Source organism: Talaromyces marneffei, chromosome 2 (assembly GCF_009556855.1).
Source record: "Talaromyces marneffei chromosome 2, complete sequence".
In the NCBI taxonomy this organism is placed as follows: domain Eukaryota; kingdom Fungi; phylum Ascomycota; class Eurotiomycetes; order Eurotiales; family Trichocomaceae; genus Talaromyces; species Talaromyces marneffei.
Window position 1 is genome coordinate 1,578,872 of NC_072349.1, and position 22,638 is coordinate 1,601,509.

A 22,638-nucleotide genomic window follows, 5' to 3' on the forward strand; every position below is an offset into this window, starting at 1 on the left:
TACATGGTACGGCCGCTAGCCGTGGCCAATCACCGGCCGTCAGCGTCTGATATAGCTCCGTCATTGATCTGGTCGTTTCATCACCATATCCCCCCCCCTGGGCTGGTCCTTTCTCGGACGGACGGCGTACGAGACAGACATCTCTACTAGTCAGAGACTAAGACTCTCAAAGACGGTATCATACTATCCTTACCACGTAGTTGTCTGAATGGTTAACTAACTTGAAGCACGATTCAGTCGATTAGTAATTGACTAGTTACCACTAGTTAGTTAGTTAAGTTAGTTAGTTAGTTAGTTAACTAGTTAACTTATCTAATAACACAACTAAGTTAGTTTAGCTAGCACGGAGAACTGCGAGACATCAAGTCACGGTATTTTTCCTGTATTGGTCTGTAACCCAAGAACCCTTTGATACAGCGCGCATAACCTAATTGCCGCTCTGCAGCCAATCAGCACTGCCAGTCACCTTTCTTGTCCAACCCTGCCGACCGACCAGCCAATCACTCAACGCACGATCCTTCCCGAACAGGACTACGGCGGCCCTAAAAACTAAATAGTGAGCCGGGCCCTGTAAGTTACGCAACACTAGTACGTACCGTACCACCCTTTTCCGTTGTCCCTTCCCTCCTTGCCCTCCTCCCTTTCACTTTCCCGCTTTCCATCCAGCGGTGCTGCGACATAGCACGGGCAACCCTTTTCTTCTTTCTTCCCTCCGAACTTCATCCAATTCCAACCAACCTTGATCGATCGTTTTCTACCCCGGAGTCGATTTGATCGTTGCTGAGATTCTTTTCCAATAGATCACACCACGATCGTATCCTTTTTTCTTCTCATTTGCTTCTCTTATTCATTTCTCTTTTCAGTCCTTCAGCCGTTTGCTTTACCAAAGCTCTCTCCCTTGACTTGTCGAGCCGCCCACTCTCAGGAGAAAGACAAAGTTGCCAATTACTTCTTCTTATTATCCTTATTAATCTGCGCTCCGAATTTTTTTCTCTCCGTCCATTTCGGTCCGATCTATCATTGGGCTTTACCAGAAACCAGGGTGGTGAGTTGATATTCTGTTTGTTGACACCCTATTGCACCGTCCGCGGCTCTATTGTTGGGTCACTCCGTTTGACGTCCCAAACAAATCCCCCGTCGTCTCTTTGGAGACTCTGAAACAAATACTACATACCCATGGGTCATTACTTTGGAACGCAATGCACTTTTTAAGTCTCGTACACCTATCGTCTCAGTCACGTTCATCGTTACTTTGACTTCCTCCTCAACACATGCCTACCGTTCTTGCTCTTATCATCTAACACAACCCCAGTTCTGCTAGGAAGTCATCACTCGACCACCATCCATCTAACCTAACCATTTTTTTGACGAATCAACGAACCACTATTCACAATGGGTTGCGGAATGAGTACTGAGGATAAGGAGGGGAAGGCGCGCAATGAGGAGATTGAGAACCAGCTCAAGCGTGACAAGATGATGCAGCGCAATGAGATTAAGATGTTGCTTTTGGGTGAGTTATCCTCATTTCGCGTCCTAGTTAGGCGTTTCTAATAGAGACTCTAGGTGCTGGTGAATCTGGAAAGTCCACCATCTTGAAACAAATGAAACTCATCAATGAGGGTGGCTACTCCCGCGATGAACGGGAATCGTTCAAGGAAATCATCTACAGCAACACTGTCCAGTCGATGCGTGTCATTCTGGAAGCCATGGAGTCCCTTGAGCTTCCTCTCGAGGACCCCCGCGCCGAATACCATGTTCAGACCATCTTTATGCAACCCTCTCAGATCGAGGGTGACAGCCTTCCCCCTGAAGTAGGCGGTGCCATCCAGGCTCTTTGGCATGACGCCGGTGTTCAGGAGTGTTTCCGTCGCTCCCGCGAATACCAACTCAACGACTCTGCAAAATAGTATGTTTTATTCACATTTCTTGTATATGCCAATTCAATGCAGGACAAGCTAACTTTACTAGCTACTTTGACTCCATTGAGCGCATTGCTCAACCCGATTATCTTCCCAGCGACCAGGACGTTCTCCGTTCTCGTGTCAAGACAACCGGTATCACCGAGACCACTTTCATTATTGGCGACCTCACCTACCGCATGTTCGACGTTGGTGGTCAACGTTCCGAACGTAAGAAGTGGATTCACTGCTTCGAGAATGTCACCACCATTCTCTTCCTTGTCGCCATCTCCGAGTACGACCAGCTCCTTTTCGAAGATGAGACTGTCAATCGTATGCAAGAAGCTCTGACCTTGTTCGACTCGATCTGTAACTCGCGGTGGTTCATTAAGACCTCCATCATTCTCTTCTTGAACAAGATCGACCGCTTCAAGGAGAAGCTTCCTGTCAGCCCCATGAAGAACTACTTCCCCGACTACGAGGGTGGCGCCGATTACGCCGCTGCTTGCGACTATATCTTGAACCGCTTCGTTTCGCTCAATCAGGCCGAGCAGAAGCAAATCTATACACACTTCACATGCGCTACGGATACCAACCAAATCCGTTTCGTCATGGCAGCCGTCAATGGTACGTTCGACTTGTCCCTGCTAGATCAAATATAATACTAACCATGTTACAGATATTATCATCCAAGAGAATCTCCGTTTGTGTGGTTTGATATAATGAATGAGCCATTGTAAGATATTATGGCTATCGACGTCGATGTTTAGAACTGTTACATGAGATTTTTCGTTTCTTCCCTTCTTTCTGCATATTTTATATTCCCTTTTTTCTTCATTTCCATTTTATTTTTCTTTTTAATTGCGTGGCAAAACTTGGCGTTGAGACGTACTTCTGCTGCGAGGCTTTTATCCATTTTCTTGTGTCTGTTATTTCTTGCAATGAGCTTCGATGTATCATCTAACCCAACCAACAAACTCTCATATCACTCAGCATCCCGACGACGGGTGGAAAAATGGAAACTGATTTGATCATGTCATTTTTCAATTAATGGATGTGCATATCATTTCTTTTTCTTTTTTCTCTCTGCAATACAGTCGCTTCCTTTTTTTTCCTTTTTACTTTCTGATGTCTACTTGATTATACCTCTGTGTTCTTGACCGTTTCTAGTTTGCTTTTAGGCAAGGTGAAAATGAGGATATGTTCCGGATTGGTGTCTTCTTGTTCCGAACTTAACTGTACCGGTTCCTGCCTCTGGCTCCATGGTTGTCTTGTAGTTTCCCATTCGTGTACCATTGGTACATCTGGTACGTATCGGCATCAATATACCTGCGTATCTCCTATCTAATCAACCACCTTCGTGACTGTTTACTATCAATGATCAAGCTCTCGGATTCACCAACGTCCCCGAAAGTGAAGCCTCAGAGCCCAGTGTATATTCTCGAATAATAAATGGCATTAATTCCATGTCAGAACACCTAACATCTTAAAACCTCAACTTAGGCCCCAAATATACAATTGCCAACGCCACAATCCACAACCCAAATATCCAAGCATACATCATCATCCTCCCCCACCACCCTCTCCCCTCAGTCATTCGTCTCAACACTCCCATCCTTTTCCCCGCAGCTTCCATTCCAGTCATATTCCGATCCAGCCCTTCCACGGCTCTGTTAAGGATTCCCTTTTCATTTTCGAGCGAGGCCTGGAATGCTTCGGAGGAGGATTTGAGTTGGGTGGCTAGCGTTAAAAGGCTAGTTGTCAAGGATTCTTGTTCGGTGCGGTGGGTGGCGAGAGCTGTTTCTTTTGTGTCGATTGGCGGTGCTGTTGTTGCTGGTGTGGGTTTTGGGCCGGGGAATGTTGACGTCGATGTTCCGCTGGCCAAGGCTGCGGTTGTGGATGAGGTTGTAGGAGGCAAAGAAGTTTTATCAGGACGGCGTTGTCGTATTGTAGTTGTCTCTTCCGACGAGATGAGATTATTCGGAACCTCGGGTTCGAGTTCTGCTACCGCTGCTCTCTTTTCAACCGGCGCTATTCCCTCCCATATATCATCCTCCTCGTCAATATCTTGTACATCTTCTTCATCATCTCGACCCATCCTCCTCTCGACATCCTCTTTGATCCAATCGAATCTCTCCTTGATTTTCTCATATCTTCCTCTCTTCTTTGTGAGATCTGTTGTTCGCTCGTGCCGTATCGCGGGTGCTTTTACTGCCGGTAATGAGCGGTCAATCTTCTTTATAAGTGTTTGCGCATAGTCGATATTCTATAAGAAATATATCAGTAAATGCCATCTTGTTTATAGTGGATGAACATAGAAGAGAACGTACAGCGCCTATTCGTACGCATTCAAGATGAGATTGCTGTATAAGTCGGTGCTCTGTTGACGAAGATAAAAATATGTTCTGCTCTAGGCGGGCGAGGAGGTTATTCAGGTTGATTATGTCAATTGTGTAGGTGTCTCCATTAGAAGACGAGGGTTGTTGCTCTGCATGTAGTGGTTGCGATTGATAGATATCGCGGGCCATGATGTTCTTAGTTTCCCCTTGTGGGAGACTGTCTTGTTAATCTCGTCCCAAATTATTGCCTTGGTGTCGTTTGATGTTCTCCGCGGCTTGGATAGTAGTCCGTCGCAATCGAGCGATTCTGAGGTTTATGATGTGGAGGCAAGTACTCTGGTATACAAACGTAATGGTGGTCACTTAGCTTCGGCTTTATCCATTGAAAACCGGTGGGTCCGCACTAGACTTCTCTGGGTAAGCTGCATGAAGGTCACATGACTTTTCTTCATGATCCAAGCCCTAAGCTTAGCCCTAACTGTCCATCCTCATCCAGCAAGCAACGAAAAGCTGCAACATGGTGGGCGTAGATTGCAAGCCTTACATTTATTTAGAATGTAATAGATTGATTAGTTGGCTAAATTGCGACTCGGTTGATTAGAAAAAGAACTTTGAAGGGACTGGAACTCTTGCAAGGAGTCTTGAGCGTTCGTTCCATAAATCACGCGAACAAAAGATATCAGCTATGATATTACCAGTATAATGGAATTTCTGTAACAAAAACTATAGATTCTGTATCTCGGTGCTGATTTGAACACCAACTCCCCTCAGCCGATCAATATACCCCTGCCCAAGACATGCTGGCGTATAAATTCCCCCTGTCAATCTTGAAGAATCGTCTTCCTCCAACATCGTTGCCGCTGCTTCCGCAAGGAATGTAGCTGTCACTATAAAAATGTGAGTTTTAAAGATCTTCACTTCATAGCTGGCTGGATTGAAGGTACAACTTACAAAAGTACATACTCCCGTGATATGTAAGCTTCCCAAGGACCTGCCTGTTTTCCCCGGCTTTAGAAGCTGGCTTAGCGACAGCTCGCAATTCAATTACTTCCTCCTTAGCCTTTTTTGTATCTGGTCCATCGCCCGGCTTTGTGACAAACCGTCTAATTGACGCCCGAACAGGTGCCAACAACAAAAGATATCCACCCGTCACAAGAAAATAGTGCATCAACATGCCCCGTACGAAGCCAGGTGCATACATGTATTCCTGATAAGTGAACTCGGGCCCATAAAACTCCTTTTTTAAGTTGGGTTCTTGCTTGAATAGGCCCCATGTGCGAGAGACGATGGCTGCGTTTGCTTTGCCGGATATACTGGTTGACAATAGAGGGAGACCTGCTATCTTGTGGACACCGGTGAGTGAGGACCAACGGGATCGTTTGGGGAGTGGATGGCCATTTGGTACGGGAGATAGGGCATATGGTTCAATCGACTGCAGAAGGGTCTTGAGAGGGTACTGGCCGAAGAGGTTCAGGATGGTAGCTAATGTTCCACCGGATGGAATAGAACTTCAAAATCAAGGTTAGTTATTTGGCATATAGTTAAGTTAGTAAATAGAGAGTGAGCTTACGTCAACTGATGCTGATCCATCACAATATCTCCCACCCGAGACGAAAACTCTGACCGAACTTCCTCAGCGACCGCCCAGGTGAGAATGTCGGACGGCGCAGATTCCATGGCACACTGAGGTATCATCCAAGCACCCGACGCCTTGGCAGTAGCTTCGTATTTCTTGATCATTTCCAACGTCCATGGAACTTCGGGTGTGCAATCAATGTAATGTGTACCTGTTTCAGCGCAGGCTCTGAATGCGTATTCTCCATGAAGCGCGTAGGGACCGACCGTGGTGATTAGACAAAATGTCTTTTTCGCTAGTTCGGAGACTTCTTCATTATTAAGGTTGCATATTTCGATTGCTTCGGTCAATGTTAGTGCGTTGGGCAGAATTAACTTGGGTTCTGAAGTTCCATGCCTGGCTGGATACGATGTGGATTAAGATCCATGCATCGAGAGACGAGGTGGTTGAGCTTGTCTTCTGAACGACCAGCTACTGCCCATTTCAGATTTGATGGAAGGTTGATCGTAATTTGTTCTGCTGTCAACCGGCCCGAATATCCTAGGTAAATGACGAGTCAATACGAAACATCAAAGTCCCCAAAATACCGTTGACGGCCAGGGCAAGGGATTACCTGTCGCTCCAAGCACGATGAGATCGTACTGACGGCCATGCTTTTTGAAGGACATTCTGTTTTTCACTGAGTTAGAATAGTGACGCAACTTGATTGGAATGGCTATTCGAATAAAGGTGCAACCAGAGGACTCCTATCAGTATGGTATATTAAGCACATTTTGTATTAAATCTACTGAACTAGACCTAACATTAAAGGATCGAAGCTCAACCTCGATAATACCTTCTCACCTGTTATCGAGCTGCATGCAACCATTTTTACAAAAGATCTCCTGATATTGAACCTTACTTGCGTACAATGAAACTCTATTGTGATGAAATTAGGGCTAATCATGTTTAGCCACGGCGCAATTCTTAGTCCTGGCTCGGAGACTTATTTCTGCAAGGTACCAAGCCCTAACAACAAAGCCGGTCGGGTGAATGCATACGCCGAATACAGCGATAATTCCACCGACGGTATAATTATGTAGTCGATTAAGATTTTGAATGGATACAATGCATTATTCGTGGACATTGAGATCTCGTGGGATAGATAGCATCAATATTTAATTATCTGCAGAACGTATAGGCTGTAATTATGGGCCTACTTAAATATGTAGATGAAAGGGCGTGAGTTGCTATCGATACAGTAGACTGATAGATGTCTGGTCGCCTAGACTTGAGAGTGAATTTGGGTCAAAACAATAGGTACTGAACAAAATGGCCACGAAGAGTATAAAACAATAGGTTTTGCACGGTAAGACGGCGTCGACTTGCTGAGCCTCGAGGAAATTCGCATCCCACAACCTGCAGAGAATGAAGTTCTCATCGAACTACATGAACTGAGGTGTCCCTGAACTATAGGGATTTGATGCTTGCCAATGCGAGTGCCGTCCACCAGAAAGCACCTACATTCACATACTCACTTGCTACTTCACGGGAACATACTACTGGAAACAGTCTGACACCGTAGTCCACGTCTCAGACGGAGCAAGACAAGTAATCAGCATCGATTCCAAATCAAACGCTACACACCCGGACAAAGAGTAATGCCCAAATTCTTCCAAGGTTATGTCAGTAGCAACCTGGCCCATTAGACTGCGGAGGATGATTCATCGTGATTTACGAGGTTCGGGGAGCTTTAGGGTTCGGGCACAGAGACTTCCTAATTAGGAAATTCTCGAGTTTTCAAGACAATTCGGGTGATGCCACAGGTGAACGTCTTGTTCCATTTAGATTTAGCCGAAAGCCAAATATTGGGCTTCTTTAGAGTAAAAAAACAATGAAAGGATTCCCTTAAACAGAAAACTGATTCGTAGACATTCATGCTTAATTCTTAGAAATGCTGTAGAGCGGTGCCGTCTCCACGTTGATAGATATTCAACGTCTATAGAGAACAGCACTTCCAGATTCAGTACCTATTTCATACGGAGTTCGTTGATAAGCAATCCGTTCTAGTCATCGGACTTTTAAGAGACAACACTAAGACTTGCAACGAGGACGAAGTGTAATCCTAAAACAAAACGGAGGAGGAGCGGGAAATCAGATATAACATTCACTCAGGTGCACAAAGCTCTTGTGGCCAAGTTATTTGGTCAACCGTCAGCTTGAATTGAGCACGGTGATGGGATGTCATCCTTGTATATTTTTCAAACTTAGCGTCGATCGTAGTCGGCTTGTGCGGACCGCATCACCGAGTAATGGAGTACAAAAACTTCAAACTCAGGACCAACATGGCGAACCACAACCACTGAAATTATATAAAGATGTTGGTTGTGGTAGGGACCGAAAAGAATACTAATCTAAGTACTTATCTAGCAGGGATTGTCTGACCGATTACGAATAGGTCTGTCCAATCCCATGATCAATTGATCGGTAGCTCAGCACACAATGCATAAGCCGCCTAGGTGATCACTCAACCACTTATATGAGAGACTGATCGATAAAACGAACTCCTACACTACAATATACATAATGCCCCTGCGACAAATCTCTGACCCTCGTCACAGACCGCGAGGAACTCGCCGATTTAATGACTCGCTGCGCACTCTCATTCGACGTAAACGATTGCAAACTACGTATTCCTTTCCTTCTGGACAACATCCGACCCCGGTAACGCCGACGCCACCATCGCGGGAGTAACCACAAAGGGGGTGGATGAGTTGTGTCAAAAACGCTTCGACCTTGTCAGGCCAATGGACACGCACTACTCGATTGCCAGTGCCCGTGTGGATATCCACGAGGGTGGAAAGACGGTGCAGATCACCTGCACGACATTGATGAAACATTTCCGTGCTGGCGAGGCCTTTAGCAATACGCCGGGCGCGAATAATGGTCCTATACATGATTTTAGGGGGTTGAAGGAAAAGGATGGGATGTGGAAGTTGAATGCATGGATTCTTGAGCCGAAATTTGCACAAGAAACCCTGATATTATGCCCAATGTGCCGGAGGGTGGCCTTTGATAGATTGTTGGAAGATTTCCAGCGTGTGCCGGAAGATATGTGAACATTGGTTACAGAGATCGAGCCAGGAGAGAGAGCTAGGGGGTGCGTCAGGCTACCGGAAGGATCCCGTCAGTCCTGGTCCTGTCACGGCGATCCTCCCGTTAGAACTCAAAATACACAACAAACAGCAGAATCTTATGAAATAGATGCATTATACTGAATACGGGATGTTGATTATGAGGTGGCCTTCGAAAAGAAGTCTTCGGGAATTGGCGTCATTGTCGTTTGTCCCACACGGCAGTGAGTCGAAGTTGGAAACCCTATAAAGCAAGCGTATTAAGGCCTGGAGGCGTCGCAATTTCCACAGTGATTACGGGGTAAGCTGTGATAGTGTAGTAACTATCATTGTGCCAATCGTCTGTCTGACGTGAGCTACATGGATGGAGATCCTGCCATGATTGAGTCGATGTCGCCGCCGAAAGGCAGTTTGATGAGACAAAATCCTGCTGCCTGGATGGCATTAATAGCGACTAAGCTAAGGCGAGAATAACATCCCAATGCGTCCCATAGTACGTAAGAGTGGAGAGGAGTGAGGCGAGGTATAACTTATGTAGTTGAACTCTATGAGAAGTCGACTGAAGGTGGATGTCTGCGCCACAATCGGCTGCGAGGGAAGTGGCGCATGCATCCTCCTTGCGCCACAGGGCGATTCGTCGGTGAGACCGCTTTTTGGGACCAGAGATGCCAAAGACTGATAACTAGAAACTTAGACAAGAACAGGGGAGCTAATCTACTAACTTACGTAGCAGAGGCGTTGTGGACAAAGCATCAGACCCGGCGCAGCTGAAAGTCCCCAGCCCTAGCGAGAACCACGTGATGTGATTGGCCGTTTTTTCTTCCCCGGCTTTGGTAATATCGCCAGCCCAATCAGCTGCTGCCAATTCTCATGCATCTTCTTGCTTGCTTGCTCTACTCTGTAGTACAAGGGCATTTCATTTTCTACTCTAAGTCTATAGAGTACAAGACTGAAGTCCAGGATATGTACGTAGTATACTCTGTAATGGATCCCCACTACTATGGATAGCCTGGCTGCCCACTAAGAACTCTAATTGCGCAGAGTTTGAACTTTGATGAGCTTCCAGGTTGCCTCATTCATTCGTCCATCCATGGCTGAGCTGAAAAAATGCCATTTACGTCTCGGCATTGGCGTTGTCTCGTACTGTTTGCCCTTTATGTCTCAGGCTCTTCTTGTTCTGTCTGGGTCTTGATGAGGCCACATGCATCTATGTTAGACTGTCAGTTAGTTTGAACATGTATCATGCATCTATGTCCTCTTACTCGGGATCGGACTGCAGCATGTCAGATTATGATCATTCTGCATGTGGTCATTACCCCTCCACTACAACGGAGTATCTTCCAAGCATCCGCGGTGGATTTTTTATACGTACTGTGATTGACCGTTAGGGCTCAACTATTGGTTTATCCACTCGTTAGCTTAACAGCCTTAACTCTATCTATTTGTAATCCCTCCTTCTAGCTGACAATCAATCTTATGTTCTAGAGTCATCCGATACTGAACTATTCTATTCCCAGGCCGATTTTCGCCTTTTGCCTAGATACTTTTATCTCGCATATCCTTTTCCTACGCCACTAACCTAACCCTACATACTCTACTCTACACTACGCCTCTTAGCACACAACAAACCTCCTATCATATTCCGTACGGGGTATATACTGTTACTCAACAATTCCGATGATTCGTTTAAGGTTTCCTACTAAGGATCTCCGATCTCAAAATCCCAAGGGGAAGGTCAGCAACATGGGGGAAGCTTATGGCACAGCACCAGCTCTTAGTTGCAAATTCCATTCCTGTATCATTACGGCTGTGGCGTTGGATGTCGTAGCTGAAATCCACTCGATTCGTAAAGCGCCCCCCCTTCCTTTCATTCGGCCTTGTAGGGAGCTATGATTTGCTTTCTTGGGTGAGAGACTGGGAAATAAGGGAATAAATATTAGCCTAGCCGGAGTTTCGTATTGGTTGCTTTTTGGAGGAAATAGTCCTTGTTTGTCCCGCCAGCTTGGTTCGTCGTAGGCCGACTGAGCATATAAGTCAAGCCTTCCACCAAGCATTAGATAAGAGGCTTATATTCAGGTTTTTGGAATTGCTTCCAGATTGAACACGACTGTACCATAGGGATCAGAACACCCCAGGGTTGGCTTGCATACCTTTTTTTCGCCTAGCTGTCGCCTATTTGCTGTTCAACGCTAGCTACAACCTTCACTACTCCTAATCCGCCTGGCTGCATTGATCTGGGAGTGAGCAAAACAGGTCTATGACCCACTCGACGTGGCCTTGTTAAGCAAAGAGAGAGGGGGAGGCAATTCTTGTGTCTCGAAGAGGGTTTGTCTGTCAACCTAAGCTGTCCACTGTGCCTGCAGTGATCTCGTAGAGACAAAAAGATCTCCGGGACTATCCTCAGGCGGCGAAGTCTTACCAATATAAATTAGAGACAAAGTTCATCAGCACGGGATTGATTTCTACTCTTGTTAGGCGGTGCTCAGGGAATGCATAGTATCTGCATAAGCAGAAGAGACCAACAAACCCAAAAGAGAGCGAATCATACTGGGTAGAGGGAAGGAAAAATGGATCAACCACGGCGAGCACACGGCGACGAGAAAGATGAGGGCATGCATGAAATAACGAGAGATGATACAAAAACTGAAGAATTCACGAGGCATGAATCACCATCAACACCACCCCCACAACATACAACACCATTATCTTTCCCAATAACGAATTCCCCTTTAGCCTCAGACATACTACGACCATTATCGGCTATTTCAGCGCAGCGCTCATTCCCTTTACCGACTAGTGGGTCACTTGCATCATTAGCGAGAGGACACCAACATGATCGTGCAGATGAGAGGCGAATTGATCGCGATTTTGAAGCTAGCACTGCTACTACTACAAGGAGCAGTCCTGGAAGTAGTTGGATGCATGAGCGGCAGCTCCAATCGGATTCGATTCTTGCCGCCACAACCACGACTGATCCTTCGGGTTTGGGGGATATTGGCTCTAGTACGAGCAATGCAGCTGTGCGAGATTTTACAACTATGGTGTGGGAATCATCGAGGATAGCAGCAGCAACGGGTGAATCTACGACTGAATCCAAGCCGATACAGCGTAGTGGTTCGGCATATCCTCCCTCTTCGTCGTTTTCGTCACCTGGCTCTTCGCTTGTAGAAGGGTCTTCGGGCCCTCTCGAAGACGATGAAGGGGCACAAATCACGCCATCACCATTTGCATCGATATTTCCCGACGGAACGGATACTATAACTCCAGTGTTTATTCAAAGATATGACGATGACAAGAACGACTGCCACGAGAACACAGAGGACGCAGATCACCGGACAGTTCTCAAGTACAGTGAATCGTTACAATTGTTCCGCAGAAGGCCCGAGGATGGCGGAGAGACGTGGAAGAGGCGCGTGTCTGAGTATCGTTGATTGATTGATTTGATTAATTCAATGCAATGCAATGCATCTTTCCGAGGAACCTACCTCTATGTGGGCGGTTCCAAGGGTCGGCGTACCAGCTGGGGTTGACTACTATGTAAGTAATGAATAACTAATGACTATATCGCATGTTTCAAGGTTTATGGGTTGGCAGTGCTGTTATATAGTCAAATGTTTCTTGCGTTGTTTCCTTTTGTTTCCGCTGTTTAGTTAGTGTTGGTTTAGCTGTATTCCGTATCACAATAGCATAGAATAGGGAGCAAGGGCGGTCCAACTGCCCTACGTGGTGAGCCTGCTTATAAGTACAAATATTCCATTATAAAAGACTGATCCCCAAAACCGTAGGGGCTCGGGGATGGCTAGGTGGCTATATACGAGGTTGTTACGGGGGCGCTAGGGATATAGTAATCCCGCTCCGGTGCGCGATATGTTCACTACGCGTACGGCGCTGTAGGCCCCGGATCGTAGCGTCGATAATCCGACACTGGCAGCTCTCTAAAAGAAAGGAAAAACGCGTAGTGAACGACATACAGTCTGGTGTGGTAAACAGGCATATAAAGAGTGAATAGAAATGTCAAGGAGGCATAGGAAAATAGCAAGAGAATGGTGCGAATTGGGGCATCTAGCCATACGGCTACTGGTCCGGGGACTCCAATGGTGTAGCAAATCTTACAGCCTTAGGTTCAGGGCTGCGTGTCGTAGCTGTCCTTTCCACCCAGCTGTTAACGTTGATACGTAGCTTGTTCGTATCAATAAGCTCTTGCAAAGCGTGGCATGGCTTGCCTTTTGTCATGGCATCAGCTGGGTTGCTGTTGCCGTCAATCCATCTGACCTCTGAGATCTCTTGACGTTCGTATGATTGGCGTAGACACATGAGGTCAATCATGAGGCGTTTTTCCTGTGTCGTCCCAAGCTTGACGAGGCATTCGTACAAGCTCTTTGAATCGGTGCAAACAATGAGAGGTAGTGGTTCGGTAAGGTGGAGTAGCTGCGTGAGAGTTGACTTGATTGCAGCTGCGGCATCAAATCCATTGGCTAGTGCGTACGTTTCGGAGCCGAGTACGCTTCGCGTTATCCTCTTGCACTTCGTAGAGGACCAGTGGAGGATATTCGCGTTGTTTGCTTCGTCTGCTAATACGATAACGTAGCCGAGTTGTGAAGACAAATCCTTGTTGTTGGCGAATGAAGCATCAACGAGGGCGATAAGACGTAGAGTTCGTACGTCTAGTTTGACAAATCGTAGTCCTCGTTCAGGGTTGTCGAGCTGCCATTGTAAACGCTTATTGAGAGCCTTGATATCGTCCCTCTGGGGGTCCGTTGTCTGTGCTGCGAAGGAAAGATCGAAGGAGGCTTCAGGTTGTGACATTGAAGCGATATACGCACCAAGGGCTCGTTGGGCAATGTATTGTTCCTTCGGCGTGGCATCTTTTCGTACCTTGCCACGTGAATTCGTAGTGTCCGCTGGTTGATCTTGTACAAGCCGAATATGACTGCAGGTGCGTTTCTGGGTGAGGGTAATACCCTGGGCAGTCTCTGTAACAACCGCACCATTAAATTTGAGCGGGTTATCAATCGTTAGCTCTTCTCGGGGTTTGCAAAGAATATTAGCACGTTGAATCTCTTCCTCCTCTCGTACTGCGAAGGTGTCGTTAGCGACGATAAGAGTATCGTCAGTTTGCATGCCTACGATACCAAATCCTTGCTTTGAATCGGAGCAGTGAAGAAGGCATGGGTCGTAGGTCGACGTCTCCATATTGAGCTTTTCCGTGTGGTGGTTGTGATACGTACGGAACCAGTGGTTGCCTGCTTCGGGGATTCCATAGAGAGGGCGCACAACTTTGAGAAACGTAGCTCCGGGGAAGTATTCTGCGAGGTCCGGTGTGATTCGTATGTAAAAATCGCGGTTGAGCTTCGTAGTTGACTGGATATAGGCCTGCGTGATATCGCGAATATAATATCGTACGTTTTCCACAATCATGCCAAGGCAGAGAATGATTCGTTGGCTGGCTCGTTGTATTGTCGGTGACTGTGTTAGTACGTATTCCTTGTCTCCGTCGTTGTAGGCTTGTACAACGAGGCGCGATTTCTCAAAGGCTTTGTCGGTGCCGGGGTTCTTTATGTCGTTAATGAACCTTGCTGTGAAGATTCTCGTGCCTGGAGGGATATCCTTTTCTTGAACGTATTCGAATACTCCTCGCTCTAGCAGTCCGTTGACCTCTTTTCGCTGCGAGCCTTCGAATCGGGCTAATACGGCAGCTGCGAATTGGTGGCGTGACTCATCCTCATGCTCTTGTGTGAACTGGCCAAGGAATGTATGCTGCGTGTAATCTTCTCTATACCGTGCGGGTAGGCGACGATCTCGTTGGGGGCGCGGTAGGCTGCTTGCTTTAGGTTCGTATTGTGGGATCACGACTGACGGCAGAGGTGGAATCATAGCCTGTGAGATGGCCTTGGGGGAGGCTTCCGGGGCTTCTTGGATACTTTTCTCAGGGTCGGGCTGGGTAACGTCTTTTTCACTGGGGATAGGACCATTTGGCTGTGCTTCGGGTTCAGCATGATACGGCTTGACGGCGGTTGACCGGAATGAGGTCGGTCCACTTGGAAGTTCGATAATACACGTCTCATTGTTGACTGCTAGTAATTTGTATGATCCGGTCCATTCTCCTGCATATCCGGTGTTTCCTTCTCTCCACACGAGTACGTCTGAATTGAGGGGAAGACGGTGTACGGCAGTTGATGAGGGTCCGTTTCTTGTATTAAGGGCATCACTGATCAGTGTTGGTTTAGCTGTATTCCGTATCACAATAGCATAGAATAGGGAGCAAGGGCGGTCCAACTGCCCTACGTGGTGAGCCTGCTTATAAGTACAAATATTCCATTATAAAAGACTGATCCCCAAAACCGTAGGGGCTCGGGGATGGCTAGGTGGCTATATACGAGGTTGTTACGGGGGCGCTAGGGATATAGTAATCCCGCTCCGGTGCGCGATATGTTCACTACGCGTACGGCGCTGTAGGCCCCGGATCGTAGCGTCGATAATCCGACAGTTAGTTAGTTTGTCCGATCATTAGAGCTTTAGCCCTAAAGCTGCAAATGCCAATCACCATTTCCGCGCACACAAACACAGAGTACGTACTTCTCTGTAGTCTGTAATGGCAAATCGACTTAAGGTTCGGCCGATCCATGGTAGGTCCTTTATCAGCCCATCCAATACAGCGACTACAATCCTATCAAAGGACTCGCAAGTCCGCAGAAAGAGTGGGGATAGAGAGAAAAAAAAGGAGAAAAAGATCGACATCGTCGCTGATTGCCCAAAATAGCGCGATCTCAATCTCTCATCTCGGCATTTCGATTTTCCGGCGCATGTTGTCGCTTTAATTCGTTAATTGGCTGATCTTGGCGATTGGCCCTGGTCAAGATGGTCGGCCAGAGTCCGATCCCTTCGTTCCCCAACCATCCTCTGAAATCAATTGGGCTCTTGTTCGCTCTGTTTTTTGTGAATATTACATCTACATATACATATACATACAACGCGTGCATATTCAATCAAAATGTCTTACCAAATGCAGCACATTGGCAGTCGTGGTAGGTCAAATTCATCTGCTCTAACCATGGACTCAACTGATATCCGATAATGGATAGCCTTCAATCACGACCAATCCAGTCAATCCGAAGAGGAATACGATCGCCTTCGCGGCCTTGCGCGCGAAGAAGCGAACAAGCGCAACAATTGTTTCGAACGGGTATGTTGCAATCCACCATCTTTTTTTTCTTTCTCTCAATCGAAGCTAATCACTTTCTATGGTGTGCAGTCTAAACAGGCCTACGAAAACGGCGACGGAGCCCGCGCCAAACAGCTCTCGGAAGAAGGCAAAGAGCACGGCCGCCGAATGCAAGACTACAACAAACAAGCCTCCGAATTCATATTCCGCGAAAACAATGCCTCGGGCAGAGTACCTGAGGATACCATTGATTTGCACGGGCAGTTTGTCGAGGAGGCGGAAGATATCCTTGAGGAGAGGATCAAGTATGCGCGCCAACATGGCCAGACGCATTTACACGTGTACGTCCCCCCTTTTCTCCTCTTCCTCACCCCCCCTTGCTAGGGTTATTGATTGATGATGGTTTTAGGATCGTCGGAAAGGGAAACCACTCCGCCAATCACGTGCAAAAAATCAAACCGCGAGTCGAACAAGTCTGTCGCGAATTGGGGCTGCAATATGCCACAGAAGAGAATGCGGGGAGGATCTATGTCAATTTGACGGGTGGTCCAGCGGAGATGCCGCCTTATCAACAACACCAGCAACAATATCCTCAGCAGCAGCAACCTCATTATGGTGGTGGTGGATATCCTGGTCAACAGCAACCACAATATGGTCAGCAACATGGCCAGCAACCCGGTAAACAAGATGATATTGAGGCGATTGTTGAAAAGATTCTACCCAGAGTGTTGCGGAAGCTGGGCGATTGCTGTATTGTTATGTAAATTCACGACTATTTGGTACCCTATTTGTGTATCTTTTTGGGCTATTCTCGTATTGTTACATGTTCGGTGGGATACTTGATGAAATATATAATGACACTATAGCTATGGGTCTTTCTTCTAGCTACGATTTGATGGGAATTGAAAATGTCCAACATATACGTATATAGCCAAAAGACTGTCATAGCAGAGGGGTATAATGGATTTGCCGGTCATAAAGCGTTAATATCTGCAACTGAATACAATGAAGGGTAAAAATGTCCAGAAAAGGCGAGAAAAAGCCGTCCCGACTCGAGAACGAAAGACCAGAAAGATAATATAAATACAAGCCCGAAAGATTAAACTTCCCTCTCTTTGTCTTTGAGGGTCATTTCAACAATCTTCGCCAAAATCTCCCTTACATACCGTCCGTCTCGCGGACCATCCACCGCTTCAGTCCCTTCAGAAATACCATCCATTTCATCAATGAGTTTCGAAGCCTTGTCACGTAGTTGTGAAACTACTTTCTTGGTATACGCAAAACTACCCGTTCTTTCCATGTAGTTGACTGCGTATAGCTTCACTTCTTCGTCTTTGGTCCTCTGTTTCAAGATGTTGATCAATTGAACATTCGATGGGTCGGCGCGAATGCTGTGGATGATGGGGAACGAGAATTTTCCTTCCGTCAGATCTTCGCAAAGACCTTTGTTTTTGTTGTATGTTTTGTCTGACAGATTGAGGTAGTCGTCGCAAATCTGGAAGATGAGGCCGAGGATGTTGACGAGTGGGACGCAGTCTCTGTTCATCATTAGTACCTATTTTGCGATTCTTCAAGAGCTTGGATACTCGACGTACTTTCCGGCCTCACTCTCCGCCTGCATCAGCTTGACAGCTAGTCGGAACAGTCCTCCAGTCTTATTGTCGACCATCTCAAGATACTCTTCTTCAGTAGGGCAGGTCAAGGTGTCTCTCCAAAACAAGTCCATGCCCTGCCCTTTGTGTAGATTCAAGAGCTCCTCGGTGTAGATTTCTATGGCTGCAGGGCTGTTGAGTTTGCGCAATTCCTGTAAAGCAAGGAAGTACACATAGTTTGCTGAGTTGATAGTCTGAGCTGTGCCGAAAATATTGTGCGCTACCGGGATACCTCGTCGTAGAACAGAGTTGTCCTCCACATCGTCGATGCTATTCATCCATACGTTAGTAATGCGCCCAGCTGCGCAATGGTCAGGACAAAGACTTACAGCAATGAAGCATTATGCAACATAGCAACGACGCTGGTGATAATCTCCAGGCTCTGTTCAGGTACCTTCAACCACGCGTTGAATGCGGCAATCATCTGTTTGCGGATATCCTTCCCTGGTTGCTTCGAGATATAGTCGTACGGGCCCATAATAATACTCTCTTTCTCCTGTGTCCATAGACTATCTCTGGTCTTTGTCCAGTCCATACTCGATCGATTACGACCGTGTTTGCTCGTTGTGGTGAGCGACTTCCGCCTCGACGACGACATCCATTCACTTTCGGAGATAGAGCCTAAGCCCGGGGCAGTTGGTCGGGGGGTCGAAGCGATGCCATTTACGGCGCCGTTGGAGCTTGTTCGAGGAGGGATGGCAGTGGGGGATTGTAGCGATTGTGGGATTAGAGTGGGATTGACTTCATAAGTCATGGTTATGGGTGATAGTGCAGTGTCACGAGCTCGATAGTAGATAGGTGATATGTGGGGTTGCCACAGGAATGTTTTGCAGGTTGTGCAGTTCGTGGTAAAAGGATGAACGATAGATAGATTGTACGCAAGGAATGGATGCGATGTGTAATGTCCAATGACAAAGAAAAGGAAGGTCGAGGGAATAAGTACAGAAGAAGAAGAAGTAGGAGTAGTAGTGTGGTGGGGGGGGTGAGAGGAAAAGAGAGAGAGAGCTATGTGTAACTGATGTAACTGATAGCGGCAGGAGCCAGCCAGGCATCCACTGCCAACCTCGGAACGTGGGCGCCTTCAGCCCTAATTTTGCAGGCGATAATATTGTTCCCTTCTTATTGCTTTGCCTGAAACAATACTCCGTTCGATAATATCCCCTCTATTGCTCTTTAATTTAAAGTTCGCTCACACAATGATTGATTCTACTTTTAGAAACGGATCCGTCTTCTAGAACAATGCACTGGCTCAATTCTTACTACGTATGTATGTATCTTGAGCTCTACTTGGATACCAATCGGCGACTTGCCGGTGCTTTGAGTGGTCTGTACGACATGAACGACTGTGATAACAGACCGCCACTTTTCGAAATGAAACCTCTATTCGGCTTTTAAAACGTGTACTACGTATGTAGTAGCTAGCTAGCTAGCTAGATATCATCCGTGATTACTGATAAGAATAGTGGCCAGTTAGCGGCGACCGTACCTAGAGACCAGAGTCCACATAGTAACTACGTAGTAAGTACTAACCAGTACATACGTATAGTACATAACTACATCGCTGGTACCAAGGAACGTATCAAAAGCGGCGGCTAGCTCACGCGGGGCCCAAGGCGGTGGCAGAAAGCGTTCACCCAGCCAACCGCGCTTTGTTTACCTTCGTGCTCTTCTGATGTAATCCATCACAATCTATCTTGCTCTCGGACTTCACGGCCGGGATGCGATCGCACTAAGCCATTGACTCCATAAAGAGCTGAAGATGGATACTCGTAGTAGTCGTAGTTGTCTGTGCGTCTGCTCGTTTCATATTGCCACCCGCCCAGCCTTATCGCTCTCTCGCTCCAGCCTCCAGGCCAACTGGTAACTAACCTCAAGGTTTGTTCCTTGCTTCGGACGGGTGTTACGTATTGTATTGCATGGTGACGATTTTCTTTTTCTTTTCTTCATACTCCGTACTTATTATATTCAACTTCTATCCTCCTGTCACCTTCATTTATTCTCTCCTATACCCATCATCAATAAGTTGAGTATTGTCACGGCAATGGAGGCCCTTTTGACGCATTCCTTCGACTATCTCTCCTCATACGAGCCCAACAAAATTCGCAAGGGCCTCCGTCAGGTTGAAGGACTTCTAGCGCAAATATGTCTGTCACGAAGCAAACAAACTGCGGCCGAAAAGAGAAGATCCATGATCCCCTTAGGCCAAACACCACCCGCGCCAAAAGCCCTGAACGAATTGGCAGATGATCCGGCTTTTCGAGAGTTCTTCAAGTTGCAGGAGGGCTTTCAATGGAATGGTAAGTCGTCAACATATACCCAAAATTGCCTCATGAAGATCTAATCGATCATGTCCAGTCGCTATACGCCTAGTTACCTGCTTGGAACATTTGCTCGGTCGCGGAAGTAACGGCGCAAACGATCTTCTCATCATCTCAACCCTGGACCTGATCCAAGGGATCCTCCTTCTTCACCCTCCATCCCGAGCGCTCTTTGCGCGCGAAATATATATGAATATTCTCCTCGACCTCTTAGACCCGATCAATTGCCCTGCCATTCAGTCCACCACACTGTTGACCTTGGTCACCGCCCTGCTGGACCAACCAGCGAACACCCGCACATTCGAGGCCCTAGACGGACTCCTGACGGTCACATCTCTATTCAAAATGCGTGCCACATCCCGAGAAGTCAAGCTGAAACTTGTGGAATTTCTTTACTTTTATCTTATGCCAGAGGTGCCTACCATCCCCGCGGTCGCGGCGAGTGCACCAAATACGGCAGTAGTCGGATTGCATCGAAGCCCTAGCAAGCTATCGGGAGCATTTGCGAAGAGCTATTCGTCAGCCAGTGAAAATAACCAGTCGAAGCGTGAGACCCGCACGACCGAGGAGAAACAAAAGCTGCTTGGTCGTTATCTCAGTAATGTCGAGGACTTGGTGGAAGATTTGAAGGAGACTGCTCCGTTTGGAAGCACCGTCTATTAGACTTCACATATCTGGTTTATTCTTTCTCGGAGAGTTATTTTCTCCTCTATCTTTTTACTTTCGTCTTTTCCTTTTTATTTTTCGAGCCTTTCAACTCCGCCTGTCCGTTTGTTTTCTTTCCTTCCTTTGCGGTTTTCCTGCCTCTTGACATTCAGCTCTTTGTCCATGTTACGATTCCCCTTTGTTGCGATTGCTTATGACTCGATGATTCGGCGAGACTGTACGATATAATTATGCTGAAGAATGAAGAATTTAATGATTCAAACATAACAATCTACTATCTAACTAGTTAACGAATTGTCTTTACAGCTGTTCATGTAAATGCGGAGAATAGGTTAATCCGCCAAGACATTGACGCCAGCTCCGGCCCAGGCGGACAGTGCACTCATTAGGTAGTCACCTTAACCAAAGCAACACAACCTAGTCTAACTCTAGACAACATTAATCACTCCGGGCCACGCGCTCACTTCCCTCCAATTCCCAACACTCAAATATAGAATAACTAGCGACAATGGCCAAACGAATCGAACAATGGGAAGTCGAGCGATACTGGGAGATCTTCTCATCACTCGCCAACGGCCAGTCCCGTCTCAACAACTCCCAAGCCGCCAGCGTGCTCCGCAACAGCCGATTACGAGATGACCAGCTCGAGAAAGTATGGGATTTGGCGGATGTGGATGGAGACGGAGAGTTAGATTTTGAGGAGTTTTGTGTTGCGATGAGGTTGATTTTTGATCTTGTTAATGGGGTGAGTTTCCCCTCTTTTCCTCTGCGCCCCTAATGAGCGTGATGATAAGGGCTCCGGAACCGGATTCGGATCGTGGGATATAGAGACTAACCGGGCCAATTGATAGGAATACCAAGAAGTCCCACGAGCATTACCGGATTGGCTCATTCCAGAATCAAAGGCGCATTTGGTTCAGGCAAGTGCGGCATTGACCGGGCGCCAGGAACAGTTTGAGCGGATAGAAGATGAAGACGATACACCCGGTCTAAAGGATGGGTTTGACTGGTATATGAGCCCGGCCGACAAGGCGAAATACGAGGAGATTTATAGTGCGAACAAGAACCATCGCGGCGAGATTACATGTTAGTACTGTCGTTCACTCGTTTCGATGCGATGCATGCATATCTAATGTGATTTATAGTTGACTCATTACAACCTCTTTACGACTCCCTTGACGTTCCCGACACTGATATCAGATCAGCCTGGAACCTAGTGAACCCGGCGGCATCATCATCCATCAACAAGGACGCCTCCCTCGCCTTCCTTCACATCCTGAACTTCCGCCACGAGGGCTTCCGCATCCCTCGCACCGTCCCCCCATCTCTCCGCGCATCCTTCGAATCCAATAAAATCGACTACCAAGTCGACAACGTCCGCCCCGCGCAAAAATGGGGCGCAGACGGCGACACGGAAACCACCACGGGCCGCAAGGCGAAATTTGGAGATACGTATCTGAGTCGGTTGGGTGTGAAATCCACGTATCGACCACAGGGTACGGATTTTAGTAATACCATCCAAGACGAGGAGTGGGAGAAAGTCCGTCTTCGGCGCGAATTGGCGGAACTCGAACAGAAACTGGAAGCTGCCAATCGCGTTTCGGACGAGCGACGAAGTGGTGATGCGTCTTCATCTACGCGCCAGGACGGGCGACCGAATTGGGCGATTATTAAAAAGGAGGCTTTGCAGTTACTAGAGTATAAAGAGCGAGAGTTGCGTGAGATGAAGGAGGGGACGGGTCGGACGAAAGATGGACAGGATCTAGAGCGACTAAGAGAGGATATCAAGACGGTGGCGGATCAGGTGGATGGGTTGAAGGATCATCTTGATAGGCGGAATGAGGTGTTGGCGGAGTTGAGGAGGCAGATTGAGGATGAGAAAGCTAGCCGGTGATCTTGCCCCTATTGAGCGGT

The 22,638-nt window shown here is 47.1% G+C and overlaps 10 protein-coding genes across 10 annotated transcripts; 6 read left to right on the forward strand and 4 right to left on the reverse strand.

Moving 5' to 3' along the window:
• Nucleotides 1–1,392: 1,392 nt before the first annotated feature.
• Nucleotides 1,393–2,621, forward strand: EYB26_002926 (uncharacterized protein; the record flags this gene model as incomplete). Its single annotated transcript, XM_054262230.1, has 4 exons — nucleotides 1,393–1,510; nucleotides 1,564–1,906; nucleotides 1,969–2,525; nucleotides 2,578–2,621. The coding sequence occupies 4 exons, from the start codon at nucleotides 1,393–1,395 to the stop codon at nucleotides 2,619–2,621; spliced, it is 1,062 nt and encodes a 353-aa protein (XP_054118205.1).
• A 763-nt stretch (nucleotides 2,622–3,384) lies between these two features.
• Nucleotides 3,385–4,426, reverse strand: EYB26_002927 (uncharacterized protein; the record flags this gene model as incomplete). The annotated part of the gene is made up of 2 exons (XM_054262231.1): nucleotides 3,385–4,164; nucleotides 4,229–4,426. The coding sequence occupies 2 exons, from the start codon at nucleotides 4,424–4,426 to the stop codon at nucleotides 3,385–3,387; spliced, it is 978 nt and encodes a 325-aa protein (XP_054118206.1).
• Nucleotides 4,427–4,960: 534 nt separating this feature from the next.
• Nucleotides 4,961–6,481, reverse strand: EYB26_002928 (uncharacterized protein; the record flags this gene model as incomplete). Its single annotated transcript, XM_054262232.1, has 5 exons — nucleotides 4,961–5,124; nucleotides 5,189–5,745; nucleotides 5,808–6,153; nucleotides 6,210–6,353; nucleotides 6,427–6,481. The coding sequence occupies 5 exons, from the start codon at nucleotides 6,479–6,481 to the stop codon at nucleotides 4,961–4,963; spliced, it is 1,266 nt and encodes a 421-aa protein (XP_054118207.1).
• A 2,118-nt stretch (nucleotides 6,482–8,599) lies between these two features.
• On the forward strand, nucleotides 8,600–8,911 carry EYB26_002929 (uncharacterized protein; the record flags this gene model as incomplete). The annotated part of the gene is made up of 1 exon (XM_054262233.1): nucleotides 8,600–8,911. One exon carries the CDS (start codon nucleotides 8,600–8,602, stop codon nucleotides 8,909–8,911), a length of 312 nt encoding a protein of 103 aa, XP_054118208.1.
• A 2,582-nt stretch (nucleotides 8,912–11,493) lies between these two features.
• On the forward strand, nucleotides 11,494–12,357 carry EYB26_002930 (uncharacterized protein; the record flags this gene model as incomplete). Its single annotated transcript, XM_054262234.1, has 1 exon — nucleotides 11,494–12,357. The coding sequence occupies one exon, from the start codon at nucleotides 11,494–11,496 to the stop codon at nucleotides 12,355–12,357; it is 864 nt and encodes a 287-aa protein (XP_054118209.1).
• Nucleotides 12,358–13,000: 643 nt separating this feature from the next.
• On the reverse strand, nucleotides 13,001–15,551 carry EYB26_002931 (uncharacterized protein; the record flags this gene model as incomplete). Its single annotated transcript, XM_054262235.1, has 2 exons — nucleotides 13,001–15,153; nucleotides 15,503–15,551. 2 exons carry the CDS (start codon nucleotides 15,549–15,551, stop codon nucleotides 13,001–13,003), a joined length of 2,202 nt encoding a protein of 733 aa, XP_054118210.1.
• A 366-nt stretch (nucleotides 15,552–15,917) lies between these two features.
• Nucleotides 15,918–16,852, forward strand: EYB26_002932 (uncharacterized protein; the record flags this gene model as incomplete). Its single annotated transcript, XM_054262236.1, has 4 exons — nucleotides 15,918–15,951; nucleotides 16,009–16,109; nucleotides 16,179–16,429; nucleotides 16,498–16,852. 4 exons carry the CDS (start codon nucleotides 15,918–15,920, stop codon nucleotides 16,850–16,852), a joined length of 741 nt encoding a protein of 246 aa, XP_054118211.1.
• Nucleotides 16,853–17,187: 335 nt separating this feature from the next.
• Nucleotides 17,188–18,494, reverse strand: EYB26_002933 (uncharacterized protein; the record flags this gene model as incomplete). Its single annotated transcript, XM_054262237.1, has 3 exons — nucleotides 17,188–17,626; nucleotides 17,684–18,010; nucleotides 18,070–18,494. The coding sequence occupies 3 exons, from the start codon at nucleotides 18,492–18,494 to the stop codon at nucleotides 17,188–17,190; spliced, it is 1,191 nt and encodes a 396-aa protein (XP_054118212.1).
• A 1,287-nt stretch (nucleotides 18,495–19,781) lies between these two features.
• On the forward strand, nucleotides 19,782–20,721 carry EYB26_002934 (uncharacterized protein; the record flags this gene model as incomplete). Its single annotated transcript, XM_054262238.1, has 2 exons — nucleotides 19,782–20,037; nucleotides 20,096–20,721. The coding sequence occupies 2 exons, from the start codon at nucleotides 19,782–19,784 to the stop codon at nucleotides 20,719–20,721; spliced, it is 882 nt and encodes a 293-aa protein (XP_054118213.1).
• A 511-nt stretch (nucleotides 20,722–21,232) lies between these two features.
• EYB26_002935 (uncharacterized protein) lies at nucleotides 21,233–22,618 on the forward strand (the record flags this gene model as incomplete). The annotated part of the gene is made up of 3 exons (XM_054262239.1): nucleotides 21,233–21,469; nucleotides 21,576–21,810; nucleotides 21,870–22,618. 3 exons carry the CDS (start codon nucleotides 21,233–21,235, stop codon nucleotides 22,616–22,618), a joined length of 1,221 nt encoding a protein of 406 aa, XP_054118214.1.
• Between the last annotated feature and the right edge of the window lie 20 nt (nucleotides 22,619–22,638).